The sequence below is a fragment of the Pongo abelii genome, chromosome 5, assembly GCF_028885655.2.
Source record: "Pongo abelii isolate AG06213 chromosome 5, NHGRI_mPonAbe1-v2.0_pri, whole genome shotgun sequence".
Classification (NCBI taxonomy): domain Eukaryota; kingdom Metazoa; phylum Chordata; class Mammalia; order Primates; family Hominidae; genus Pongo; species Pongo abelii.
Genome location: NC_071990.2, coordinates 6091607 through 6115208, shown reverse-complemented (window position 1 = coordinate 6115208; position 23602 = coordinate 6091607). Strand labels below are relative to the sequence as shown.

At 38.9% G+C, this 23602-nt stretch overlaps 1 protein-coding gene across 2 annotated transcripts in view; it reads left to right on the top strand.

The window, feature by feature from the left end:
• The window catches only part of F13A1 (coagulation factor XIII A chain), a 164704-nt gene that overhangs the window by 76299 nt on the left and 64803 nt on the right, over positions 1–23602 (top strand). For both annotated transcript variants that reach the window (XM_024248827.3, XM_063725327.1), the window contains exons 8-9: positions 20005–20179; positions 22695–22833. In XM_024248827.3, coding sequence (XP_024104595.3) covers positions 20005–20179; positions 22695–22833 — 314 coding nt within the window. The remainder of the gene's footprint in view (positions 1–20004; positions 20180–22694; positions 22834–23602) is intronic.

The following is a 23602-nucleotide window of genomic DNA, read 5'->3' as shown; positions in this document are numbered from 1 at the left end:
TTTCCTGATGGCTAATGATGTTGAGCATCTTTTAATATATTTATTGGCTCTATATATATATATATATATATGTATATGCAGCATGTTTTCAAGTCTACTGATTTTCTTATTGGGTCCTTTGTACTTTTATTATTAAGTTATAGTTGCTCTGTGTATATACCTCTCATTTGTCAGATATGTATAGAACATATTTTCCCCAAACTATGGCTTGTAGTTATATTTTATAAATGGCATATTTTAAGTAACAAAAGTTTTTAAATTTTATAAAATCAAATTTTTTCATTGTTCTTTAATAGTCATCCCCAGTAGATGTTCTTTCCACATGAAGACTTTCACATGAATCACTATTTGCCCATGTTTGCCACTATTTCTCCTATGTTTTATTTTTGAAGCTTTATAATTTGAACTTTTACATTTTGGTCTATGATCCATTTTGCGTTACCTTTTGGTGTTGTGTGAGGTAGGGATCAAATCTTATTTTTTCCAAATTTATCCATTTGTTCCACCAGCATTTGTTGAAAAGACTGTTGGAAAGGCTTTCATTTGTTGCAAAGAATTTCTTTGTTGAAAAGACTGTCATTTTCTTCATTGAATTGCTTTGGTGACTTTGTTGGAAATCAAATGTCTACATGAGTATGGATCTATTTCTAGACTCCCTTTTCTGTTTCATTAGTTTATATGTATGTCCTTATGACAATACCACACTGCCTTTTTGACTGCTTTCCTCTAGTAAACCTTCAAATCAGGTAGTTATTCATCTTTGTTCTTCTTTTTCAATATTACGTTTAATTATTCTAGATCCTTTGTATTGCTATGTAAATTTTGGAAACAACTTGCCAGCTTTAATGAAATGCCTATTGGCATTCTAACTATCCCATTGTCTTGATCTATTAAAGAAGTATTAAAAGGTAGCCTATAGTCATCTTCCGGTGATAGCATATCCATTCATTCAACAGAACTTACTGATTTCCCACTCTGTGCTAGCCCTGGGAATATAAAGTCAAAACAGCATAGTGCCTTTCTTCCTTCTGTGAACATGAAGTCTGGTAAAAGAACAGACAGTCTAACCAATGACACAATACAATGTGATAAATGGATAGTACTATGCAAAGAGTACTATGTGATCAAAGAGTAAGGACATCCAAATCAAGGTGATAAGTAAAGATTCCCAGAGTGAAACCAGCTGAGTTTTAAAGGATCAATAGGGCACCAGGTAAAGAAGAGGTTTGAATGTGGATGGACATTCCAGGGAGCGAGAATAACATTTTCAGCAACAACAAGGCAGAAAACAGCTTGTTATTAAGCAAACCACTATGAAAAACCAAAGAGATGGTAGATGATTTTCCTTTCCTTTGGACCAAGTATGGGACCCTGGCTGTTGTAAGTGCCATGAAAGCCCAGAAAAAAATCAAGGATGAGGAGCCAGGCAAGGGAAGAAATAGAATTGCTGCTACCCTATTTCTTTTTTCTTGTGCATTTTCTGGGATGCCTGCCCATGGAATAACCTGAGTACTTGACCTTCAGCTCATCTCCCTTCCTATCCTTACAACATAACTTGGCAAATGGCAGAGCAGGCACAAAAACAGATCTCTACATTCCCAGAACTGTGACCTTTTAAATTTTATTTTTTAGAACAATTTTTTCAAATAGAAATTAAATCCAAATACATAAAAGAGAAAAAGCAGAGCAGCTATTATTCAAGAAAAGCGGTGACTGCAGCCTTGACTATCAACATTCAGTTCTCACCTGCCCCACCCCACAACACCATAACTACTGAGATTCTTTTGCAAAACTCTAGCATGTCATGAAGCACAGTTTGACATCCACCACACCACTTCCACCTGTGATTAAGTCTGGTCACCATCACACTGTAGCTGGGGATTTGTGGTTCACAAAACCTGGAAATGATTTTCTACAGGAAATAATTCTTCTCCTTGCCAAATGTAACACTAGTCCTTTGATGTTAGTTCATGTTACCCAACATCAAAATTCATTTCCAATGGTCTTTGAGAAACTATTATGGACAAAATTAGGTATAAGACTATTTTCTAAAAGAGTTATGGAAATCCTAGCCTTTATGAGGACATAACTTTTAACAATGAAATTTAATGGAATATAATAGGTTTATAACAGAGAAAAGTCATTTCATCATAGCCATATAAAATGTGCACAGAGGAGAAAAATACCCTTGCATATTTTTTTAAAAAGCGGAAAGAAATAGTAACTATACAAAATGTAAAGATCTGTGCTACAGGAAATTGAAGAACCAAGAAATGTCACATTTCTTTATTTTTCAGTATCAAGTTAGAATCTGCTCATATTCCAATGACCAAAATTAAACAGAAGTCCAGTACAGGTCATGTTTTAAGGCTATTTCTATTCTTTGAATTATACAGGAGAAATAATTTTAAAATCATAGATAATATTATACTATAGATGCTGGTTTAATTTAAAAGTCTTCATTGATTTTCACAGCTTTATTGAGACATAGTTGACAATAAAATGTGCATACTTAATGTACAATTGGATAATGTTGACATGTATATGTACCCATATACACTAAAATCAAAATAATGAATACATCCATTGCCCCCCAAAGTTTCCTTATTGTAATTTCTTCCTTAAACCACTCCCTGCTTTGTGTACCATCCCCCATCACTGCTCAGCCTTCTGTCATTATACATTGATTTGTGTTTTCTAGACTTTTACACAAATATACTCATGCAATATGTACTACTCTTTGTGAGGCTTCTTTTATGCTTCCTTACTGTATTCTGAGCTTCATCCATGCTGTTTTTTGTTTCAGTAGTTCATTCCTCTTTATTGCTGAGTAGTAGTGTTTCATTGTATGGATGAATCACTATTTGCCCATGTATTTACTTGTGGATGGACATTTAGGCCATTTTCCGTTTTTGCCTCTTACAAATAAAGCCAGAAACTTTAGCTTGGAAGACTTTAGTAAAAGTCTTTGTATAGACATAAGCTTTTATTTCTCTTAGGTAAATACCTAGGAGTGAGGTGGCTGGGTCATAAGCTAAACATAGGTTTAATTTTTAAGAAACTACCAAACTGTTTCCTAAAGTGGATGGGCATTTTGCATCCCCACCAGCAGCATATGAGAGTCTCAAGTGTTCCATATCCTCCCGGACATTTCACATGATCAGTCTTTAAAAAGTCTTAGACTTTTAAATAGATGTCCAATGTTACCTTGCTGTGGTTTTGATTTGCATTTCCTTAATGGCTGATGATACTGAGCATCTTTTGTTGTGATTGGCCACCCACGTATTTTCTTTGATGGAATATCTGTTCCAATATTTTTCTCTTGTTTTAAGGTTGTGTTTGTTTTCTCACTATTGAGTTTCAAGTGTTCTTTACATATTCTGGATACAAGTTTTTTTTTTTAATCAAAGGATTTACAAATATCTTCTTCCACTTTAGTTTTATTTTTTCATTCTCTTCACAGGGCCTTTCAAAGAGCAAAAGTTCTTAATTTTTATGAAGTCTGATTTACACATTTTTTTAGGGATCATGCTTTTCATATTTTATCTAGGGAAACTGCCTAACCTAAGATCACACAATTTTCTCCTTTGCTTCCTTTTAGAAGTTATATAACTCTAGGTTTTATATTTAGGTCTAAGGTTCATTTTGAGTTAATTTTTACATATGGTGCAAGGTATGAGTCAAAGCTCATATTTTTGCATATGAATATCCAATTGATGCCACCCCATTTTTTGAAATGATTATCCTTTATCCATAAAATTTCCTTTGCAACTTTATCACAAATTGATTAACTGTATTTGTGTGAGTCTATTTCTGTGTTCTCTATTGTGTTACATTCATCTGTTTGTATTTATACCAAATGGTGTCATGCTACTTAATTTAAAAGTATTACATATAATTGTACCCAAATTCTATTTAATTTTAAGTTTTATTAAATTTTACTTCAATAAGAAAGAAACTAAACTGCAACAGAAGAAATTATTAAACTTCAAATAAATATTTCTTCACTACAAGAGATATCATTTCTTAACAGGTCTCCCTAAAGTTATTAAAAATTATAAAAACCATTAAAAGAATAAAGTAATTATGTACTTTTACATTATACTTTAATGTTAGATGGTATCAATTAACTGAGAGACCAACATACTAAAACATTACTATTTTTACTGTTCCTCTCCTCTTTCTCCTTTTTTCTTAGGATGATTATTGTTTTTATATTATCAAGTTTTAAAATTCATCTGTAACTGTAAATCCCAAAGATGCTTAACTTACGTAGATTTTTCTCACCCCTGAATCTGTTATCACAGAGTCTCTGTTCCTGGGTTCTTTGTTTGACTCAGCCCCTAATTATTTTGATATCACTTTTCAAGTATTAATAGTTTGGTTATGATAGGTACTATATTCCCTGAAGTACTTCATGTTTGACAATGTGTGTAAAAGGGGGCTGAATGCTTGATTTGATGCTCCACTTGGTCACTGTTGATGTATAGAAGAGCTAATGATTTGTGTACATTAATCTTGTATCTGGAAACTTTACTGAATTCTTTAATCAGTTCTAGGAGCTTTCTGGAGGAGTCCTTGGGGTTTTCAAGGTAAACAATCATATCGTCAGCAAACAGTGACAGTTTGACTTCCTCTTTACCTATTTGGATGTCCTTTGTTTCTTTCTCTTATCTTATTGCTCTGGCTAGGACTTCCAGTACTATGTTGAAGAGGAGTGATGAGAGTGGGACTCCTTGTCTTGTTCCAGTTCTCAGAGGAAATGGTTTTCAACATTTCCTCATTCAGTATTATGTTGGCTGTGGGTTTGTTACAGATGGCTTTTATTACATTAAGGTATGTCCCTTGTATGCTGATTTTGCTGAGAGTTTTAATGATAAAGCAATGTTGGATTTTGTTGAATGCTTTTTCTGAATCTATTGAGATGATCACGTGATTTTTGTTTTTAATTCTGTTTATGTGGTGTATCACATTTATTGACTTGTGTATGTTAAACCATGTCCACATTCCTGGTATGAAACCCGCTTGATCATGGTGGATTATCTTTTTGATACGTTGTTGGATTCAGTTAGCTAGTATTTGTGAAAGATTTTAGCATCTGTGTTCATCAAGGATATTGGTCTGTAGTTTTCTTTTTTGGTTATATCCTTTCCTGGTTTTTGTATTCGGGTGATGCTGGCTTAATAGAATGAATTTGGGAGGGTTCCTTCTTTCTCTATCTTGTGGAATAGTGTCAAAAGGATTGGTACCAGTTCTTCCTTGAATGTCTGGTAGAATTCTCCTGTGAATCCGTCTGTTCCTGGACATTTTTTTGTTGATAAGTTTTTAATTACCATTCCAATCTCACTGCTTGTTATTGGTCTGTTCAGGATATCTAATTCTTCCTGACTTAAGCCAGGAGGGTTGTATTTTTCCAGGAATTTATCCATCTCTTCCAGATTTTATAGTTTATGTGCGTTAAGGTGTTCATAGTAGCCTTGAATATCTTTTTTTGTTGTTTAATTACTTTATTTATTTTTTTTATTATTATACTTTAGGTTTTATGGTACATGTGTGCAATGTGCAGGTAAGTTACATATGTATACATGTGCCATGCTGGTGCGCTGCCCCCACCAACTTGTCATCCAGCATTAGGTATATCTCCCAATGCTATCCCTCCCCGCTCCCCACACCCCGCAACAGTCCCCGAAGTGTGATGTTCCCCTTCCTGTGTCCATGTGTTCTCATTGTTCAATTCCCACCTATGAGTGAGAATATGTGGTGTTTGGTTTTTTGTTCTTGTTATAGTTTACTGAGAATGATGATTTCCAATTTCATCCATGTCCCTACAAAGGACATGAACTCATCATTTTTTATGGCTGCATAATATTCCATGGTGTATATGTGCCACATTTTCTTAATCCAGTCTATCATTGTTGGACATTTGGGTTGGTTCCAAGTCTTTGCTATTGTGAATAATGCTGCAATAAACATACGTGTGCATGTGTCTTTATAGCAGCATGATTTATAGTCCTTTGGGCATATACCCAGTAATGGGATGGCTGGGTCAAATGGAATTTCTAGTTCTAGATCCCTGAGGAATCGCCACACTGACTTCCACAAGGGTTGAACTAGTTTACAGTCCCACCAACAGTGTAAAAGTGTTCCTATTTCTCCACATCCTCTTCAGCACCTGTTGTTTCCTGACTTTTTAATGATTGCCATTCTAACTGGTGTGAGATGGTATCTCATTGTGGTTTTGATTTGCATTTCTCTGATGGCCAGTGATGGTGAGCATTTTTTCATGTGTTTTTTGGCTGCATAAATGTCTTCTTTTGAGAAGTGTCTGTTCACGTCCTTTGCCCACTTTTTGATGGGGTTGTTTGTTTTTTTCTTGTAAATTTGTTTGAGTTCATTGTAGATTCTGGATATTAGCCCTTTGTCAGATGAGTAGGTTGCGAAAATTTTCTCCCATTTTGTAGGTTGCCTGTTCACTCTGATGGTAGTTTCTTTTGCTGTGCAGAAGCTCTTGAGTTTAATTAGATCCCATTTGTCAATTTTGGCGTTTGTTGCCATTGCTTTTGGTGTTTTAGACATGAAGTCCTTGCCCATGCCTATGTCCTGAATGGTAATGCCTAGGTTTTCTTCTAGGGTTTTTATGGTTTTAGGTCTAACGTTTAAGTCTTTAATCCATCTTGAATTGATTTTTGTATAAGGTGTAAGGAAGGGATCCAGTTTCAGCTTTCTCCATATGGCTAGCCAGTTTTCCCAGCACCATTTATTAAATAGGGAATGCTTTCCCCATTTCTTGTTTTTCTCCAGTTTGTCAAAGATCAGATAGTTGTAGATATGTGGCATTATTTCTGATGGCTCTGTTCTGTTCCATTGATCTATATCTCTGTTTTGGTACCAGTACCATGGTGTTTTGGTTACTGTAGCCTTGTAGTATAGTTTGAAGTCAGGTAGTGTGATGCCTCCAGCTTTGTTCCTTTGGCTTAGGATTGACTTGGTGATGCGGGCTCTTTTTTGGTTCCATATGAACTTTAAAGTAGTTTTTTCCAATTCTGTGAAGAAAGTCATTGGTAGCTTGATGGGGATGGCATTGAATCTGTAAATTACCTTGGGAAGTATGGCCATTTTCACGATATTGATTCTTCCTCCCCATGAGCATGGAATGTTCTTCCATTTGTTTGTATCCTCTTTTATTTCCTTGAGCAGTGGTTTGTAGTTCTCCTTGAAGAGGTCCTTCACATCCCTTGTAAGTTGAATTCCTAGGTATTTTATTCGCTTTGAAGCAATTGTGAATGGGAGTTCACTCATGATTTGGCTCTCTGTTTGTGTGTTATTGGTGTATAAGAATGCTTGTGATTTTTGCACATTGATTTTGTATCCTGAGACTTTGCTGAAGTTGCTTATCAGCTTAAGGAGATTTTGGGCTGAGACAATGGGGTTTTCTAGATATACAGTCATGTTTTCTGCAAACAGGGACAATTTGACTTCCTCTTTTCCTAACTGAATACCCTTTATTTCCTTCTCCTGCCTAATTGCCCTGGCCAGAACTTCCAACACTATGTTGAACAGAAGTGGTGAGAGAGGGCATCCCTGTCTTGTGCCAGTTTTCAAAGGGAATGCTTCCAGGTTTTGCCCATTCAGTATGATATTGGCTGTGGGTTTGTCATAGATAGCTCTTATTATTTTGAGATACATCCCATCAATACCTAATTTATTGAGAGTTTTTAGCATGAAGGGTTGTTGAATTTTGTCAAAGGCCTTTTCTGCATCTATTGAGATAATCATGTGGTTTTTGTCTTTGGTTCTGTTTATATGCTGGATTACATTTATTGATTTGCGTATATTGAACCAGCCTTGCATCCCAGGGATGAAGCTCACTTGATCATGGTGGATAAGCTTTTTGATGTGCTGCTGGATTCTGTTTGCCAGTATTTTATTGAGGATTTTTGCATCAATGTTCATCAAGGATATTGGTCTAAAATTCTCTTTTATGGTTGTATCTCTGCCTGGCTTTGGTATCAGGATGATGCTGGCCTCAGAAAATGAGTTAGGGAGGATTCCCTCTTTTTCTATTGATTGGAATAGTTTCAGAAGGAATGGTACCAGTTCCTCCTTGTACCTCTGGTAGAATTCGGCTGTGAACCCATCTGGTCCTGGACTAAATTTTTTGGTTCGTAAGCTATTGATTATTGCCACAATTTCAGCTCCTGTTATTGGTCTATTCAGGGATTCAACTTCTTCCTGGTTTAGTCTTGGGAGGGTGTATGTGTTGAGGAATTTATCCATTTCTTCTAGATTTTCTAGTTTATTTGTGTAGAGGTGTTTGTAGTATTCTCTGATGGTAGTTTGTATTTCTGTGGGATCGGTGTTGATATCCCCTTTATCATTTTTTATTGCATCTATTTGATTCTTCTCTCTTTTTTTCTTTATTAATCTTGCTAGCGGTCTAGCAATTTTGTTGATCCTTTCAAAAAACCAGCTCCTGGATTCATTTATTTTTTGAAGGGTTTTTTGTGTCTCTATTTCCTTCAGTTCTGCTCTGATTTTAGTTATTTCTTGCCTTCTGCTAGCTTTTGAATGTGTTTGCTCTTGCTTTTCTAGTTCTTTTAATTGTGATGTTAGGGTGTCAATTTTGGATCTTTCCTGCTTTCTCTTATGGGCATTTAGTGCTATAAATTTCCCTCTACACACTGCTTTGAATGTGTCCCAGAGATTCTGGTATGTTGTGTCTTGGTTCTCGTTGGTTTCAAAGAACATCTTTATTTCTGCCTTCATTTCGTTATGTACCCAGTAGTCATTCAGGAGCAGGTTGTTCAGTTTCCATGTAGTTGAGCAGTTTTGAGTGAAATTCTTAATCCTGAGTTCTAGCTTGATTGCACTGTGATCTGAGAGATAGTTTGTTATAATTTCTGTTCTTTTACATTTATTGAGGAGAGCTTTACTTCCAAGTATATGGTCAATTTTGGAATAGGTGTGGTGTGGTGCTGAAAAAAATGTATATTCTGTTGATCTGGGGTGGAGAGTTCTGTAGATGTCTATTAGGTCTGCTTGGTGCAGAGCTGAGTTCAATTCCTGGGTATCCTTGTTGACTTTCTGTCTCGTTGATCTGTCTAATGTTGACAGTGGGGTGTTAAAGTCTCCCATTATTAATGTGTGGGAGTCTAAGTCTCTGTGTAGGTCACTCAGGACTTGCTTTATGAATCTGGGTGCTCCTGTATTGGGTGCATATATATTTAGGATAGTTAGCTCTTCTTGTTGAATTAATCCCTTTACCATTATGTAATGGCCTTCTTTGTCTCTTTTGATCTTTGTTGGTTTAAAGTCTGTTTTATCAGAGACTAGGATTGCAACCCCTGCCTTTTTTTGTTTTCCATTTGCTTGGTAGATCTTCCTCCATCCTTTTATTTTGAGCCTATGTGTGTTTCTGCACGTGAGATGGGTTTCCTGAATACAGCACACTGATGGGTCTTGAGTCTTTATCCAATTTGCCAGTCTGTGTCTTTTAATTGGAGCGTTTAGTCCATTTACATTTAAAGTTAATATTGTCATGTGTGAATTTGATCCTGTCATTATGATGTTAGCTGGTTATTTTGCTCGTTAGTTGATGCAGTCTCTTCCTAGTCTCGATGGTCTTTACATTTCGGTATGATTTTGCAGTGGCTGGTACCGGTTGTGCCTTTCCATGTTGAGCGCTTCCTTCAGGAGCTCTTTTAGGGCAGGCCTGGTAGTGACAAAATCTCTCAGCATTTGCTTGTCTGTAAAGTATTTTATTTCTCCTTCACTTATGAAGCTTAGTTTGGCTGCATATGAAATTCTGGGTTGAAAATTCTTTTCTTTAAGAATGTTGAATATTGGCCCCCACTCTCTTCTGGCTTGTAGGGTTTCTGCCGAGAGATCCGCTGTTAGTCTGATGGGCTTCCCTTTGAGGGTAACCCGACCTTTCTCTCTGGCTGCCCTTAACATTTTTTCCTTCATTTCAACTTTGGTGAATCTGACAATTATGTGTCTTGGAGTTGCTCTTCTCGAGGAGTATCTTTGTGGCGTTCTCTGTATTTCCTGAATCTGAATGTTGGCCTGCCTTGCTAGATTGGGGAAGTTCTCCTGGATAATATCCTGCAGAGTGTTTTCCAACTTGTTTCCATTCTCCCCGTCACTTTCAGGTACACCAATCAGACGTAGATTTGGTCTTTTCACATAGTCCCACATTTCTTGGAGGCTTTGCTCGTTTCTTTTTATTCTTTTTTCTCTAAACTACCCTTCTCGCTTCATTTCATTCATTTCATCTTCCATCGCTGATACCCTTTCTTCCATTTGATCGCATCGGCTCCTGAGGCTTCTGCATTCTTCACGTAGTTCTCGAGCCTTGGTTTTCAGCTCCATTAGCTCCTTTAAGCACTTCTCTGTATTGGTTATTCTAGTTATACATTCTTCTAAATTTTTTTCAAAGTTTTCAACTTCTTTGCCTTTGGTTTGAATATCCTCCCGTAGCTCGGAGTAATTTGATCGTCTGAAGCCTTCTTCTCTTAGCTCGTCAAAGTCATTCTCCGTCCAGCTTTGTTCCGTTGCTGGTGAGGAACTGCATTCCTTTGGAGGAGGAGAGGTACTCTGCTTTTTAGAGTTTCCAGTTTTTCTGCTCTGTTTTTTCCCCATCTTTGTGGTTTTATCTACTTTTGGTCTTTGATGATGGTGATGTACAGATGGGTTTTTGGTGTGGATGTCCTTTCTGTTAGTTTTCCTTCTAACAGACAGGACCCTCAGCTGCAGGTCTGTTGGAGTACCTGGCCGGCCGTGTGAGGTGTCAGTCTGCCCCTGCTGGTGGGTGCCTCCCAGTTAGGCTGCTTGGGGGTCAGGGGTCAGGGACCCACTTGAGGAGGCAATCTGCCCATTCTCAGATCTCCAGCTGCATGCTGGGAGAACCACTGCTCTCCTCAAAGCTGTCAGACAGGGACATTTAAGTCTGCAGAGGTTACTGCTGTCTTTTTGTTTGTCTGTGCCCTGCCCCCAGAGGTGGAGCCTACAGAGGCAGGCAGGCCTCCTTGAGCTGTGGTGGGCTCCACCCAGTTCGAGCTTCCTGGCTGCTTTGTTTACCTAAGCAAGCCTGGGCAATGGCGGGCGCCCCTCCCCCAGCCTCGCTGCCGACTTGCTGTTTGATCTCAGACTGCTGTGCTAGCAATCAGCGAGACTCCGTGGGCGTAGGACCCTCTGAGCCAGGTGCGGGCTATAATCTCCTGGTGCACCGTTTCCTAAGCCTGTTGGAAAAGCACAGTATTCGGGTGGGAGTGGCCCGATTTTCCAGGTGCCGTCTGTCACCCCTGGAAAGGGAACTCCCTGACCCCTTGCGCTTCCCGAGTGAGGCAATGCCTTGCCCCTGCTTCGGCTGGCACACGGTGCACTCACCCACTGACCTGCGCCCACTGTCTGGCACTCCCTAGTGAGATGAACCCGGTACCTCAGATGGAAATGCAGAAATCACCTGTCTTCTGCGTCGCTCACGCTGGGAGCTGTAGACCAGAGCTGTTCCTATTCGGCCATCTTGCTGTTTAATTCCTTGAATATCTTTTGTATTTCAGTGGTGTCAGTTGTAATATCTCCTGTTTCGTTTCTTAGTGAGGTTATTTGGATTTTCTCTCTTCTTTTCTTGGTTAATTTTGCTAATGATCTATCAATATTATTTATCTTTTCAAATAACCAGCTTTGTGTTTCATTTTTCTTTTGTATTTTTGTTTGTTTGTTTCAATTTTGTTTAGTTCTGCTCTGATCTTGGTTATTTCTTTTCTTCTGCTGGGTTAGGGTTTTGTTTGTTCTTGTTTCTCTAGTTCCTTGAGGTGTAACCTTAGAATGTCAGTTTGTGCTCTTTTGGTCTTTTTTATGTAGGCCTTTAGGGCTATGAACTTTTCTCCTAGCACCACCTTTGCTGTATCCCAGAGGCTTTGATAGGTTGTGTCATTATTGTCATTCAGTTCAAAGAACTTTTCAATTTTCATCTTGATTTTGTTTTTGACCCAATGCTCATTCAAGAGCAGGTTACTTAATTTCCATGTATTTGCATGGTTCTGAAGGTTTCTTTTAGAGTTGCTTTCCAGTTTTATTTCACTGTGGTCTGAGAGAGTGCTTGATATAATTCCAATTTTCTTACATTTATTGAAGCACATTTTACGGCTTATCATATGGTCTATCTTGGAGAAAGTTTTATGCACTGTTGATTAGAATGTTTGTTCTGTGGTTGTTGGATGAAATGTTCTGTATATATCTGTTAAGTCCATTTGTTCCAAGGTATAGTTTAAATCCACTGTTTCTTTGTTGACTTTCTGTCTTGATGACCTGTCTAGTGCTGTCAGTGGAGTACTGAAGTCCCCCACTACTATTGTCTTACTGTCTATCTCATTTCTTAGGTCTATTAGTTATTGTTTTATAAATTTGGGAACTTCAGTGTTCAGTGCACATTTGTTTAAGATTGTGATATTTTCCTGTTGGACAAGGCCTTTTACCATTATATAATGTCCCTCTTTGTCTCTTTTAACTGCTGTTGCTTTAAAGTTTGTTTTGTCTGATGTAAGAATAGCTACCCCTGCTCGCTTTTGGTGTCCATTTGCATGAAATGCCTTTTTCCACTCCTTTACTTTAAGTTTATGTGAGTCCTTATGTGTTAGGTGAGTTTCCTGAAGGGAGCAGACGGTTGGTGAGTTCTTATCCATTCTTCAGTTCTGCATCTTTTAAATATAGCATTTAGGCCATTTACATTCAATGTTAGTATTGAAATGTGAGGTACCATTGCATTCATCATACTCTTTGTTGCCTGTGTACTTTGGTTTTTTTGTTTTTTGTTTTTGCTTTTTAACTTGTATTTTTGTTTTATAGGTCCTGTGTGATGTATGCTTTAAAGAAGTTCTGTTTTGATGTGTTTCCAGGATTTGCTTCAAGATTTAGAGGTCCTTTTAGCAGTTCTTGTAGTGGTGGCTTGGTAATGGTGAATTATCTCAGCATTTGTTTGTCTGAAAAAGGCTGTATCTTTCTTTCATATATGATGCTTACTTTCGCTGGATACAAAATTCTTGGCTGATAATTGTTTTGTTTGAAGAGGCCGAAGATATGGTTCCAATCCCTTCTAGATTGTAAGGTTTCTGCTGAGAAATCCACTGTTCATCTGATAGGTTTTCTTTTATAGGTTACCTGATGCTTCTGTCTCACAGCTCTTAAGATTCTTTCCTTTGTCTTAACTTTGGATAACCTAATGACAATGTGCCTAGGCAAAGATCTTTTTGCGATGAATTTCCTGGGTGTTGTTTGTGCTTCTTGTATTTGGATGTCTAGGTCTCTAGTAAGGCCGGAGAAGTATTCCTCAATTATTACCCCAAATACGTTTTCCAAGCTTTCAGAATTCTCTTCTTCCTCAGGAACACTGATTATTCTTAGGTTTGGTCATTTAACATAATCCCAGACTTCTTGGAGGCTTTGTTCATTTTTTCTTATTCCTTTTTTCTTTGTCTTTGTTGGACTGGGTTAATTCAAAGAACTTGTCTTTGAGCTCTGAATTTTTTTCTTCTACTTGTTCAATTCTATTGCTGAGACTTTCCAGAGCATTTCTCATTCCTAAAAGTGTGTGCAAAGTTTCCTGAATTTTTGCTTGTTTTTTCTTTAAGCTATCTATTTCCTTGAATATTTCTCCCTTCACTTCTTGTATCATTTTTTGGATTTCCTTGCATTGGGCTTCACTTTTCTCTTGTCCCTCCCTGTTTAGCTTAATAACTAACCTCCTTAATTCTTTTTCAGGTAAATCAGGGATTTCTTCTTTGTTTGGATCCATTGCTGGTGAACTAGTGTGATTTTTGGGGGGTGTTGAAGAGCCTTGTTTTTGTCGTATTACCAGGGTTGGTTTTGTGGTTCCTTCTCATTTGAGTAAGCTCTGTCAGAGGGAAGGCCTAGGGCTGAAGGCTGTTGTTCAGATTATTTTGTCCCATGGGGTGTTCCCTTGATGTAGTACTCTCCCCCTTTTCCTATGGATGTGGCTTCCTGTGAGCCAAATTGCAGTGATTGTCTCTTTTCTGGGTCTACCCACCCAGTGAGTCTACCCAGCTCTGGAGTGATACTGGGCATTGTCTGCACAGAATCCTGTGATGTGAGCCATCTCTGGGTCTCTCAGCTGTGGATACCAGCACTTGTTCTGGTGGAGGTGGCAGGGGGGTACAATGGACACTGTTAGGGTTCTTAGCTTTGGTGTTTAATGCTCTATTTTTGTGCTGGTTGGCCCCCTGCCAGGAGGTGGTGCTTTCCAGAGAGCATTAGCTGTGGTAGTATGGGGAGGAACCAGTGGTGGGCAGGGCCCCAGAACTCCCAAGATGATATGCCCTTTGTCTTCCACTACCAGGGTAGGTAGGAAAGGACCATCAACTGGAGGCTGGGCTAGGCGTGTCTGAGCTCAAACTCTCCTTGGGCAGGTCTTGCTGCAGCTGCTGTGGGAGATGGGCGTGAGATTTCCAGGTCACTAGAGCTGTGTACCTAAGAGGATTATGGCTGCCTCTGCTGAGTCATGCAGGTTGTCAGGGAAGTGGGGGGAAGCAGGCAGTCAAAGGAGTCACCCAGCTGCCATGCAAACCAAAGGGCCGGTCTCATTCCCACCGTGTCCCCTCTCAACAGCCCTGAGTCCATTTCCGGGCGGAGGGCAAGATGGGTTTGAAAACCTGACCCAGTCTACCCACCTTCCAGCTGCAAAAGAAAAGGGCTTGGTTCTTCCACAACTGTGGAGTCTGCACACTGGATTTGCACCCTCGGCCAAGTTCTGGCCAGGAGGCTTCTCACCCCATTCAAATTGCTACAGAGTTCAGCTAGAGATTTCCTTCTCCATGTGGAGTTTTATCCTCTGCTCCTCTGTCCACTCTTCTGATGGATCTCTGTGATGCCAGGCAGGGATGGCCTGCTAGGGGACCTAGCAAGCTCCCAGGGCCTTTCTGCTACTTTCTCTACCCCTGTATTTCCCTCAGCTCTCCAAGTTGACCCAGCTCCAGGTGAAGTCAGAAACTTCTCCCACAAACAGGCCTTCAGCTTCTCCAGTGGAGATTTGTGTTTGGGAGAGGAGGGTCTCCCTTTCCCACTTCCACAGTTGGGACACTCACAGTAGTTGGTGGGGGTCTCTCGGGTCCTGCAGGAGCAGTCTGCTTCCTTCAGAGAGTCTGTGGGTCCTCTCAGGATTGCTGGTTTGTTCTTGCAGTCAATCTGGGTCTAAAATTTATAGTATGAGCCTCCACATGCTGCTCTGTCCGGAGCTGCAATCTGGTCCTGCCTCCCATCCACCATGATGATCCAAATCCTTGGGTTCTCTATTTTAAGGACAGTAATTATCCTTATGTTGTATCATCTTTGTTTTCTGTAACTATGGAACTTTTAGAATCTCTCTAAATAATTCATCACTTTGGTTTTTTATTAGTATTTTCTTTGATTATCTCAAGTTTTCTTCTATGTCGTTAATTTTTATTTTTAATAATATGTATTCTGTTTCTTGCAGTTTATAATTTATTATTAGCTCTGTAATGGCATGATTTAGTCCTCAATTTATTGCCTTTCATCTGTGATCTCCTAAAAGGTTGTGAGAAAATGACTTATGCTCCTTAATTTTGTTTTCTTCTATGTATATTTTTTCATGATATCTCCCTCTCTCTCTTTCTGTCTCTTCCTCTGCATGCAGTTTCTTTTCCCTATATTTATGCTCAAACTTGCATCATTCTTGTCTCTAGACATTCTATTTGCTGTAATAAATTCTTCTCAATCTAAGATTAATTTGATCTCGCTTCTGAACTACAATTTGAGGCCAATGTACCACATTCTTTCTACTCTTCAGTACTCTGCAAGAGATTGGAGTGAGGAATACAGTTTTGGAAGATAAACAATCTTTGGTAGCATGCTTAGGGTCTGCTCTTTCCCTTAAGATTCTCCTACATCTGTCATTCCAGAACCCACCCCCACCAACTGGAAGTATATCTCAGTTCCATTGGGGGATATGCTCAGCTTGTATTATTTCCCAATTGTGTTCCAGAATCTCTACCTCTTTTAAGGTGCAGATCCTTTTTCACTCGTTTCTCCACAGCAGGTGTTTCCACCATTCTGTTCAGAACAATAAAAAGATCAGCTTTTTTTTCTTTTGAGACAGGATCTCACTCTGTTGCCCAGGCTGGAGTGCAGTGGTACAATCAGCTCACTGCAACCTCTGCCTCTCCGGTTCAAGTGATTCTCCTGCCTCAGCCTCCAGAGTAGCAGGGACTACAGGCATGTGCCACTATGCCACTATGCCCAGCTAGTTTTTGTATTTTTAGTAGAGACGGTGTTTCACCATGTTGGCCAGGCTGGTCTTGAACTCCTGACCTCAAGTGATCCATCTGCCTCATCCTCTCAAAGTGCTGGGATTACATGTCTGTCCAAAAAGATCAGCATTTTGATTATATTTATTACTTTCTAGATTTTGAAATATAAATTAGAAATCTCAGGTTTTTGTTGACTAGCTGGTAAGATGGTTAAGCTTAGGAGCTGAGCCATGTTGCCTCTCTGCTTCACTCCATAATCTTCATCTTTTGTTGGCACCATGTTTTGAAGTTTACTGCATTATGCTGATAATGACTTTTAGGGGTTTTTGAAAATTTTTTCCAATTTTGTAGGTATTATGGGAGGGCAATTTAGTGTAGCCTTAATGAAGTTGAATAATGCCTCCTGTTCATAGTCCTGGACTTGTATTGTCTGCTTGACCCCCAGTGACCCAAGACCAAGACACTTGATTCTGCCACTGGTCAAACCCTGAGATCATGAGAGGGTGTTAAAACAGCCAACTGTGGCATGAAAAACGACAAACATGTCCTCCAAACGTATCTTGTTGTTTAGGAGGGGAGACATTATTTTAACCCATTACATCTGTCACTAAAAACTTATCTCTTTCATGGCCTGAGCGCCCTAGAAATCAATGTTCTAATTAGAAAACAGTAGCTAATCTGCCCAAATGCTAATAAATGAGAGTTGTGATTTATCTAGCAACAGGGGAACAGCTCAGCATTAACAATTAAAAGGTCTGTAGAGGACAGAGCTTTTTTTCCTTACTCTCCCCCTTAGCTGATTGAGTTCAGCCCTATGCTATAAATAGCCCTTGTAATTAATGGCTATCTGTTTGAAAATCGGTTATCAGGATCACAGTTTAGGAGGCTTTACCTCTGAAATTCATAGAGCCTATTTTATGTCTCAGTGATAAGGGAATGATAATGTGAGTTTAAAGCTAAATCTACCTACCCACAGAGACCAAACCACATCATAGCCTACCAAGGCATTCTTCAATCTTCACGATAATGGATACAGATTTTTAAATAATCAATCCAACTGCAAGGAGAAGTACTGATCTTTAATATAGCCAGAATGTTTGGCTAAAGCCTGCTGCACTCCAGTCATTTCATGACTCTATAAGCTAAAGTCAAAATTTGTATCAAAGGCATGAGTTTGCAATTAGCTGAACAAGGTCTTTTAGAGACCCCCAAAGAGTTCATTTTTTCCTACATTGAACAAATTAACTGTGTGGTTACTAAAGTTCTTCTTCACTTTAACCTGACTGGACACAGAGTTAAAGGGGGAAAATAGCATGTCTAAACCAAATTGAATAGTGATCTTCTAGACAACACTCCCCAGAAGGGACCCTCCTTGGGAAATGCCACTCAGTGCTAGAGTAAATCTCAAATTTCAGTGAAGGGTTTGTCATTCACAGTAAAAGATGCTTGCACATCTTGCATGTTTTCTTCTAGTATTTTTTTTATTTCATTCAGTATTGCCTACTTACATAATACCCATGCAGAGCTCCTAGCAGGTCCCAGAGCCTGCCATATTGTTTCATGACACTACACATTTATTAAAACTGTTTCCACTATGTAGATGGCCTTTTCTGGCCAGTTTGCATGTCATCTCCCTCTTTTAGGCCCCCCAGCATCACCACCACCACCCTCCAACCTAACTGATAACTCCCTTCATCAGGTTCCCACTCTACCTCTACATTTTTCTGTCTTAATACCAGTAATCTTTACCTCCACTTGATTGGTTTCTTGACCGTCTCTCTCCAGGCATAAGGTCTTATTCTTACTCAAATGTACATTTCCTATATGCTTGTTGAATATATGAGTGATTATTGAACAACTACAGAGCATCCAGTCTTTGCTAACACTTGGTAAAACTCAGAAAGACGGAGATCTTTTTTCTTTGTTCCCAGTGAATTGATAAACCAGTGGAGAAGACAGACTTCTCTACAACTAGACACAGCAAGTCAAAAAGAGGGGTCTAGGCAGGTGATGAGGCTGAGTTGTTAGTTGGTGAGGCAGCAAACACATAAAAGCTCACCATGTTTTAATGTCTCTTCTGTGATTTTCATAATCAAAACACACATGCTTCAATCATATGTTTCACATTGCTTACTAATGTCTTTGCATTATAACTCAGACCTGTGCTTCTAAACTAATGTGCACACAAATCACCCAGTGATCTTGTTAAAATGCAAATTCTTATTCAAGAGTTCTGGGAGGGGTCTGAGATTCTGAATTTCTAACAAGCTCCCAGGGAATGCCAATATTGCTGATCCATGAATGCCTCAAGTAGCAAGGCTCCACACCATTGTAATGTCAATGTAAACATTGTTGAAATGGCACCAGTTTTTGGAAAAGCTCCTGTACTCCCTACCTAAACTCTTCTGACTGTAATTAAACATGACCAACTTTACACCAAGAGAGGTAGATTCAGCAGTGCCCAGAAAAAAACAGGCAAGATGCCTTGAAACTGTTACCTCTTGGCCTTTGTTTTATTATCTAAACACAAAAGGTCTTTGCTCCTGCACTTTAGGTCTGCTGCTACAAGATGAATGTAGTCTGAAGGTGTGGCAAGTTTTATCCAGATATTCAAGATTGCCTTTCTCTGCTAAAGTCTCTTCCATATTTAAACCATAACATCCCAGGTTCTCTATGGAAATAGAAATACCTTCTAAGAAAACTCTAAAACTTTAATCTGTTTAAACAATCATAAGAAGGAATACTTAAGTGAATTTTACAAAGGAAAAAAGAAGCTCTGGGCCAGGCATGGTGACTCACGCCTGTAATTCCAACTCTATGGAAGGCTGAGGCAGGAGAATCACTTGAGCCCAGGAGTTCAAGACTAGCCTGGGCAACATAGGGAGACCCTGGCTCTACCAAAAAAAAAAAAAAAAAAAAAAAAAAAAATTTAATTAGCTGAGCATGCACCTGTAGTCCTAGCTACTCGGGAGGCTGAAGTGGGAGGATCACTTGAGCCTGAGAGTTCAAGGCTACAGTGAACCATGATTGTACCACTGCATTCCAGCCTGTGTGACAGATTGAGACCTTAGCTTAAAAAGAAAAGGAAAGAAATAAAGAAAGAAAGAAGAAAAGAAAGAAAGAAAAGAGAAGAGAAAACAAAAGAGAAACAAAAACAAAAAACCTCTGTAAGCATCCCATGGGAATCTATTTTCTTAACTCTTGATTCTCTGACAACATCTGTTAACTTTTTTAATTCATTAGAGTCTACAACTCAAAATGAAAGTCAAAATCCATTAGACCACTAATTTCTCATGTGTGAGTTTTGAATTCTCTTTCCACCAAGACAAGATCCCTACTCGAGCTTTTATCTTTTGTAGGTCTTCTTCCTCTCTTCCCCACATCATTCTTGAGCACTATTCTAGCCCAAACCAAGTGTCCTAGGTATGTCTTCTTCCAATCAGGTAGCTGTCACACTCCTCCTATCTGCCGTTCAACTTTGCCTTGCTATAATAATATGCTATTTAACAGTCAATCTTGGTTATTTGGTCTCCTCTTGCACATTTAGTTTTTGCATCTTTTTTTTCTAACAATGTAATGATAAATTGAACAGAAGTGGAACTCTTTTCACTGGGCACAACATATAGAAGGCAATGGCAGCCATAGCTTGCGCCATGCATAGCCTGGAGTAGACAAACCTAAATGAACTTTCTTCCTTCTCACTTCTCATGGACTCATTTAGGTGAATGCCAAAGATGATGAAGGTGTCCTCGTTGGATCCTGGGACAATATCTATGCCTATGGCGTCCCCCCATCGGCCTGGACTGGAAGTGTTGACATTCTATTGGAATACCGGAGCTCTGAGAATCCAGTCCGATATGGCCAATGCTGGGTTTTTGCTGGTGTCTTTAACACATGTAAGTATCCAATTGAGTAATTTCTTTTTAATATAAAGGAAACTTCACTTTAAGACATTTTATCTATAACCTAACAAAGAGACATAGCAGCTCCTGTTGACACCATAGAATTTATGGGTGAGCCATTCTGGGATGTAGTGAATGCATAATTGAATTGTAGCGGGCCAAATATGCTCATAGTTTCTCTTTGACTGCAGAATCTTTATAGAAAGAATGATAGACTATTTCCTGTGTAATCCATCACTTAACACCCAAAGAAATAGAGGGTTACAGTAAAAATATAGAGAAAAAAGCCATTTTCTTTTCAGCCACCACATTTTAAAAAAACCAAAACAGTTAAAACTAAAATAATAAATAAGGAAAGATATATATTGCTTATTTGTCATTGAGAAGTTGTATAAATATGCGTATTTATTTATTATTGAGAAGTTTATAAATATATCCATTTAATTTTTATCCCAGTTATGGAAGGTATTACAGCAGGTGGTCTCATATTCATTTTTCCACATGTCTCAATGCCCCTGAGCAATTAGAGATCAGAACATAATGGACAATCTTTCCCTCTCCAGTTTCCCCTCTGGTTTTTAATCCACCCAACATCCAATCTGTAGAGGAAAGCATATGAGAACAGAATTATTCTCTTCAGCGTCATGCATCATTTTTCAAAGTGGCATTTGCCTCTCTAGACCCAGACGATATTACAATTAATTCAGTGAATATTTTTAAAAATACATTTATTTCAGTATGTCTTCTTCATTGGTAATGATTTTCATTCACAAGCCATTTCTACAGCCTTGGAGAAACATTAAGCTCAAGTTGGGGTGTCCTTTCTGCCTGCTCATTAATAAAGAATTTTTACCTAGTTAACATTTTTTAAATCAAAAACAAAGCGAGGGGTTGGAGGCTGGAGGGAGGTCATTTTAAAAAATGATTACAAAACCTATTTGTTTTAGCTCAAAGTCTCAACAGTCTAGGACTTGGTGATCTAAATTAAAAAAAAAAAAGTCATGAGTTTTGTTTTGTTTTCCCATAGTATCAAACAGGATAAGATTATTTTCTTAGCCATTTAAATATAACCCAGGGAAGAAGGAATACATATTTCTTGGGAGCAATGAAAATCAAAAGTATAGTCCCCTAGAAGCACTGGTCTCTGAAGTTCCAGATAGAAGCCTGAACTTCATGGTAGGTTAAAGTTTGGAGGTCATCCCCTCCCTCCAGGCTCCCAAACCAAGACAAGGTAAAAGATGCCCAACAGAGGCAACCACTCTTGTGAAATAATTTTAGGAAGACAGAAAGGACCCAAGTTCTCCCCATGCCTACAATTTCACTATCCCAGTGTAATTCCTTCTGGCTCACAACAAGATAAAATAGTGAACACCTTACATCCATTCATGTCTTTGGCATAAAAGGATTATCCAATCTATGCCTGAAAGCAGGCTTTGGCGGTAAATTAAGATAAGGCAGAAACACACAGTGGGGAAGTCACAATGAGAGTAAACCTGAAGATGGAAATTGGGGGAAGGAGGAACAGGTGCCTAAAGTCAAGCCTCACTTTCTTGAAATTATGGGTAAGGCAGAGTCTTGACCAAGTCATGTCTGGGATAATGTCAATTTGTGTTCAGCCAGAAACAGAATGAGAGTGGCAATCGTTTTATTGGTAAGACCCTGGGTGAACAGGGCTGAAAATCAAGAAAGGAAGATGGGAACGGGAGGCCCATGGCAGCTGCCACTGTTGTTTGGGGCATTAAGATCAAGTCCTTTAAGGAGGGGGACCCTTGAATCTCTACCAGACTCCAGTTTGGACTTCCGAGGTTGTTCTGTTGAAGGAGGTGGGTAGTCTTTGGTTAAAAATGCTAAACTATTCTGAAGGAGAAAATAAAAAGGCAAGCCAAGTCATTAATCTTAAAATTGTCAGCTGAATTATTTTCAATGAGCCCTGATGTCTGATGTCTGGTGTCCTGGGAGCCAGGGAGGGCATTTGGATTAAGTTTAATCAGTAGGTACATATGGCAAGAAAGGTATTCAGATAATTTGTTATCTATTAAAATGAATTAAAATGAATCTGTGGTGTCACCCTCCAATGCATGTCACAGGAGCAAATTCTGGCCAAGAGAGCAAACTCCACCAAGGACCTGCTCTGTAAATTCCGAACTTCCTATTAGTGGGTTTTTAAAATTGTATTTTCAGGAACATAGTCCCATTCATGGGACTAAAATAATACTACATTGATGATCATATGCTTAGAAATGAAACAATTAGAACCCTGTTGGGATTCTACTCTAGTTGGCTTCCTTTGATACCAGCTGCAATTCTGAAGGATCACACAGCAAGATTTCTCTCTACCACCCCCATGGGGTTGAATGACCACCCTTTTCCAGCATGGAACATTTGAGGATAACATGTCCAGAGGGCTTTTCATGTTGGTCAGGAAGAAAGTCCCCTACAAGAAGGGTTTTTTCACTCTATTTATTAAATGCTGGTGATGTGTTTAGCTGTGGTCTGTCCTTTCCTGTAGTTTTACGATGCCTTGGAATACCAGCAAGAATTGTTACCAATTATTTCTCTGCCCATGATAATGATGCCAATTTGCAAATGGACATCTTCCTGGAAGAAGATGGGAACGTGAATTCCAAACTCACCAAGGATTCAGTGTGGTGAGTTTGATTGACAATGGCATTGGCTGATGTCACATTATAGTAATGTTACACATTTACCACAAGATAGACTCAATCTGATGTTTCTGTTCTATTTTGAGGACCATTCAACAGCATAGGCAGAAAAGTCTGATTGTCAAAGAATGTTTTAGCAAATGAATTAGAAATGTTACTGAAGAGACAGTTTGGGTTCCTAGTGATAAAAATCAATCATGCCTTATAACAGCAACCACCAAAAAGAGGTCATAGTTTTAGCTGCTGCATATGCCTATACTAGTTCCTCTCTACCTTGATATAGAATATTACAGTTAATAGCAGAAGTATTGGAGCCAAGCATTCTCTGGGTCAGTGCCCTGGGACTAATAGAGCTAACATTTATTTAGCATTTACTATGCATCAGTCTTTGTGTATGCATGATCTTATCCAGTTCTTTTTAGTTGTATCAGGTGGATGTTATTAATATCCCCATTTACAAATGAGGAAACTGAGGCCCAAAAAGGCTTGCTCACGGTCATACATCTGGTGAGCTGGGAATAAACTCAAATGCTTCTGACCATTAACCACAACCTTTTAAATGACTTCAGCAGTATAGGATTTCTTTTTGAATGTAAAGATGAGATTCTCCTTGATTATACTGTCACCTTTCATTGAGATATAGAAATGGGAGTAAAGCTGAAATTGTTCCGCAAAACCAGCTGTGGGGTTCTCTCACTGCCCTGAACAGCTTTATCACAAGCTGGCTAGAGGGAGCTTGAGATCCCAGGGAAAT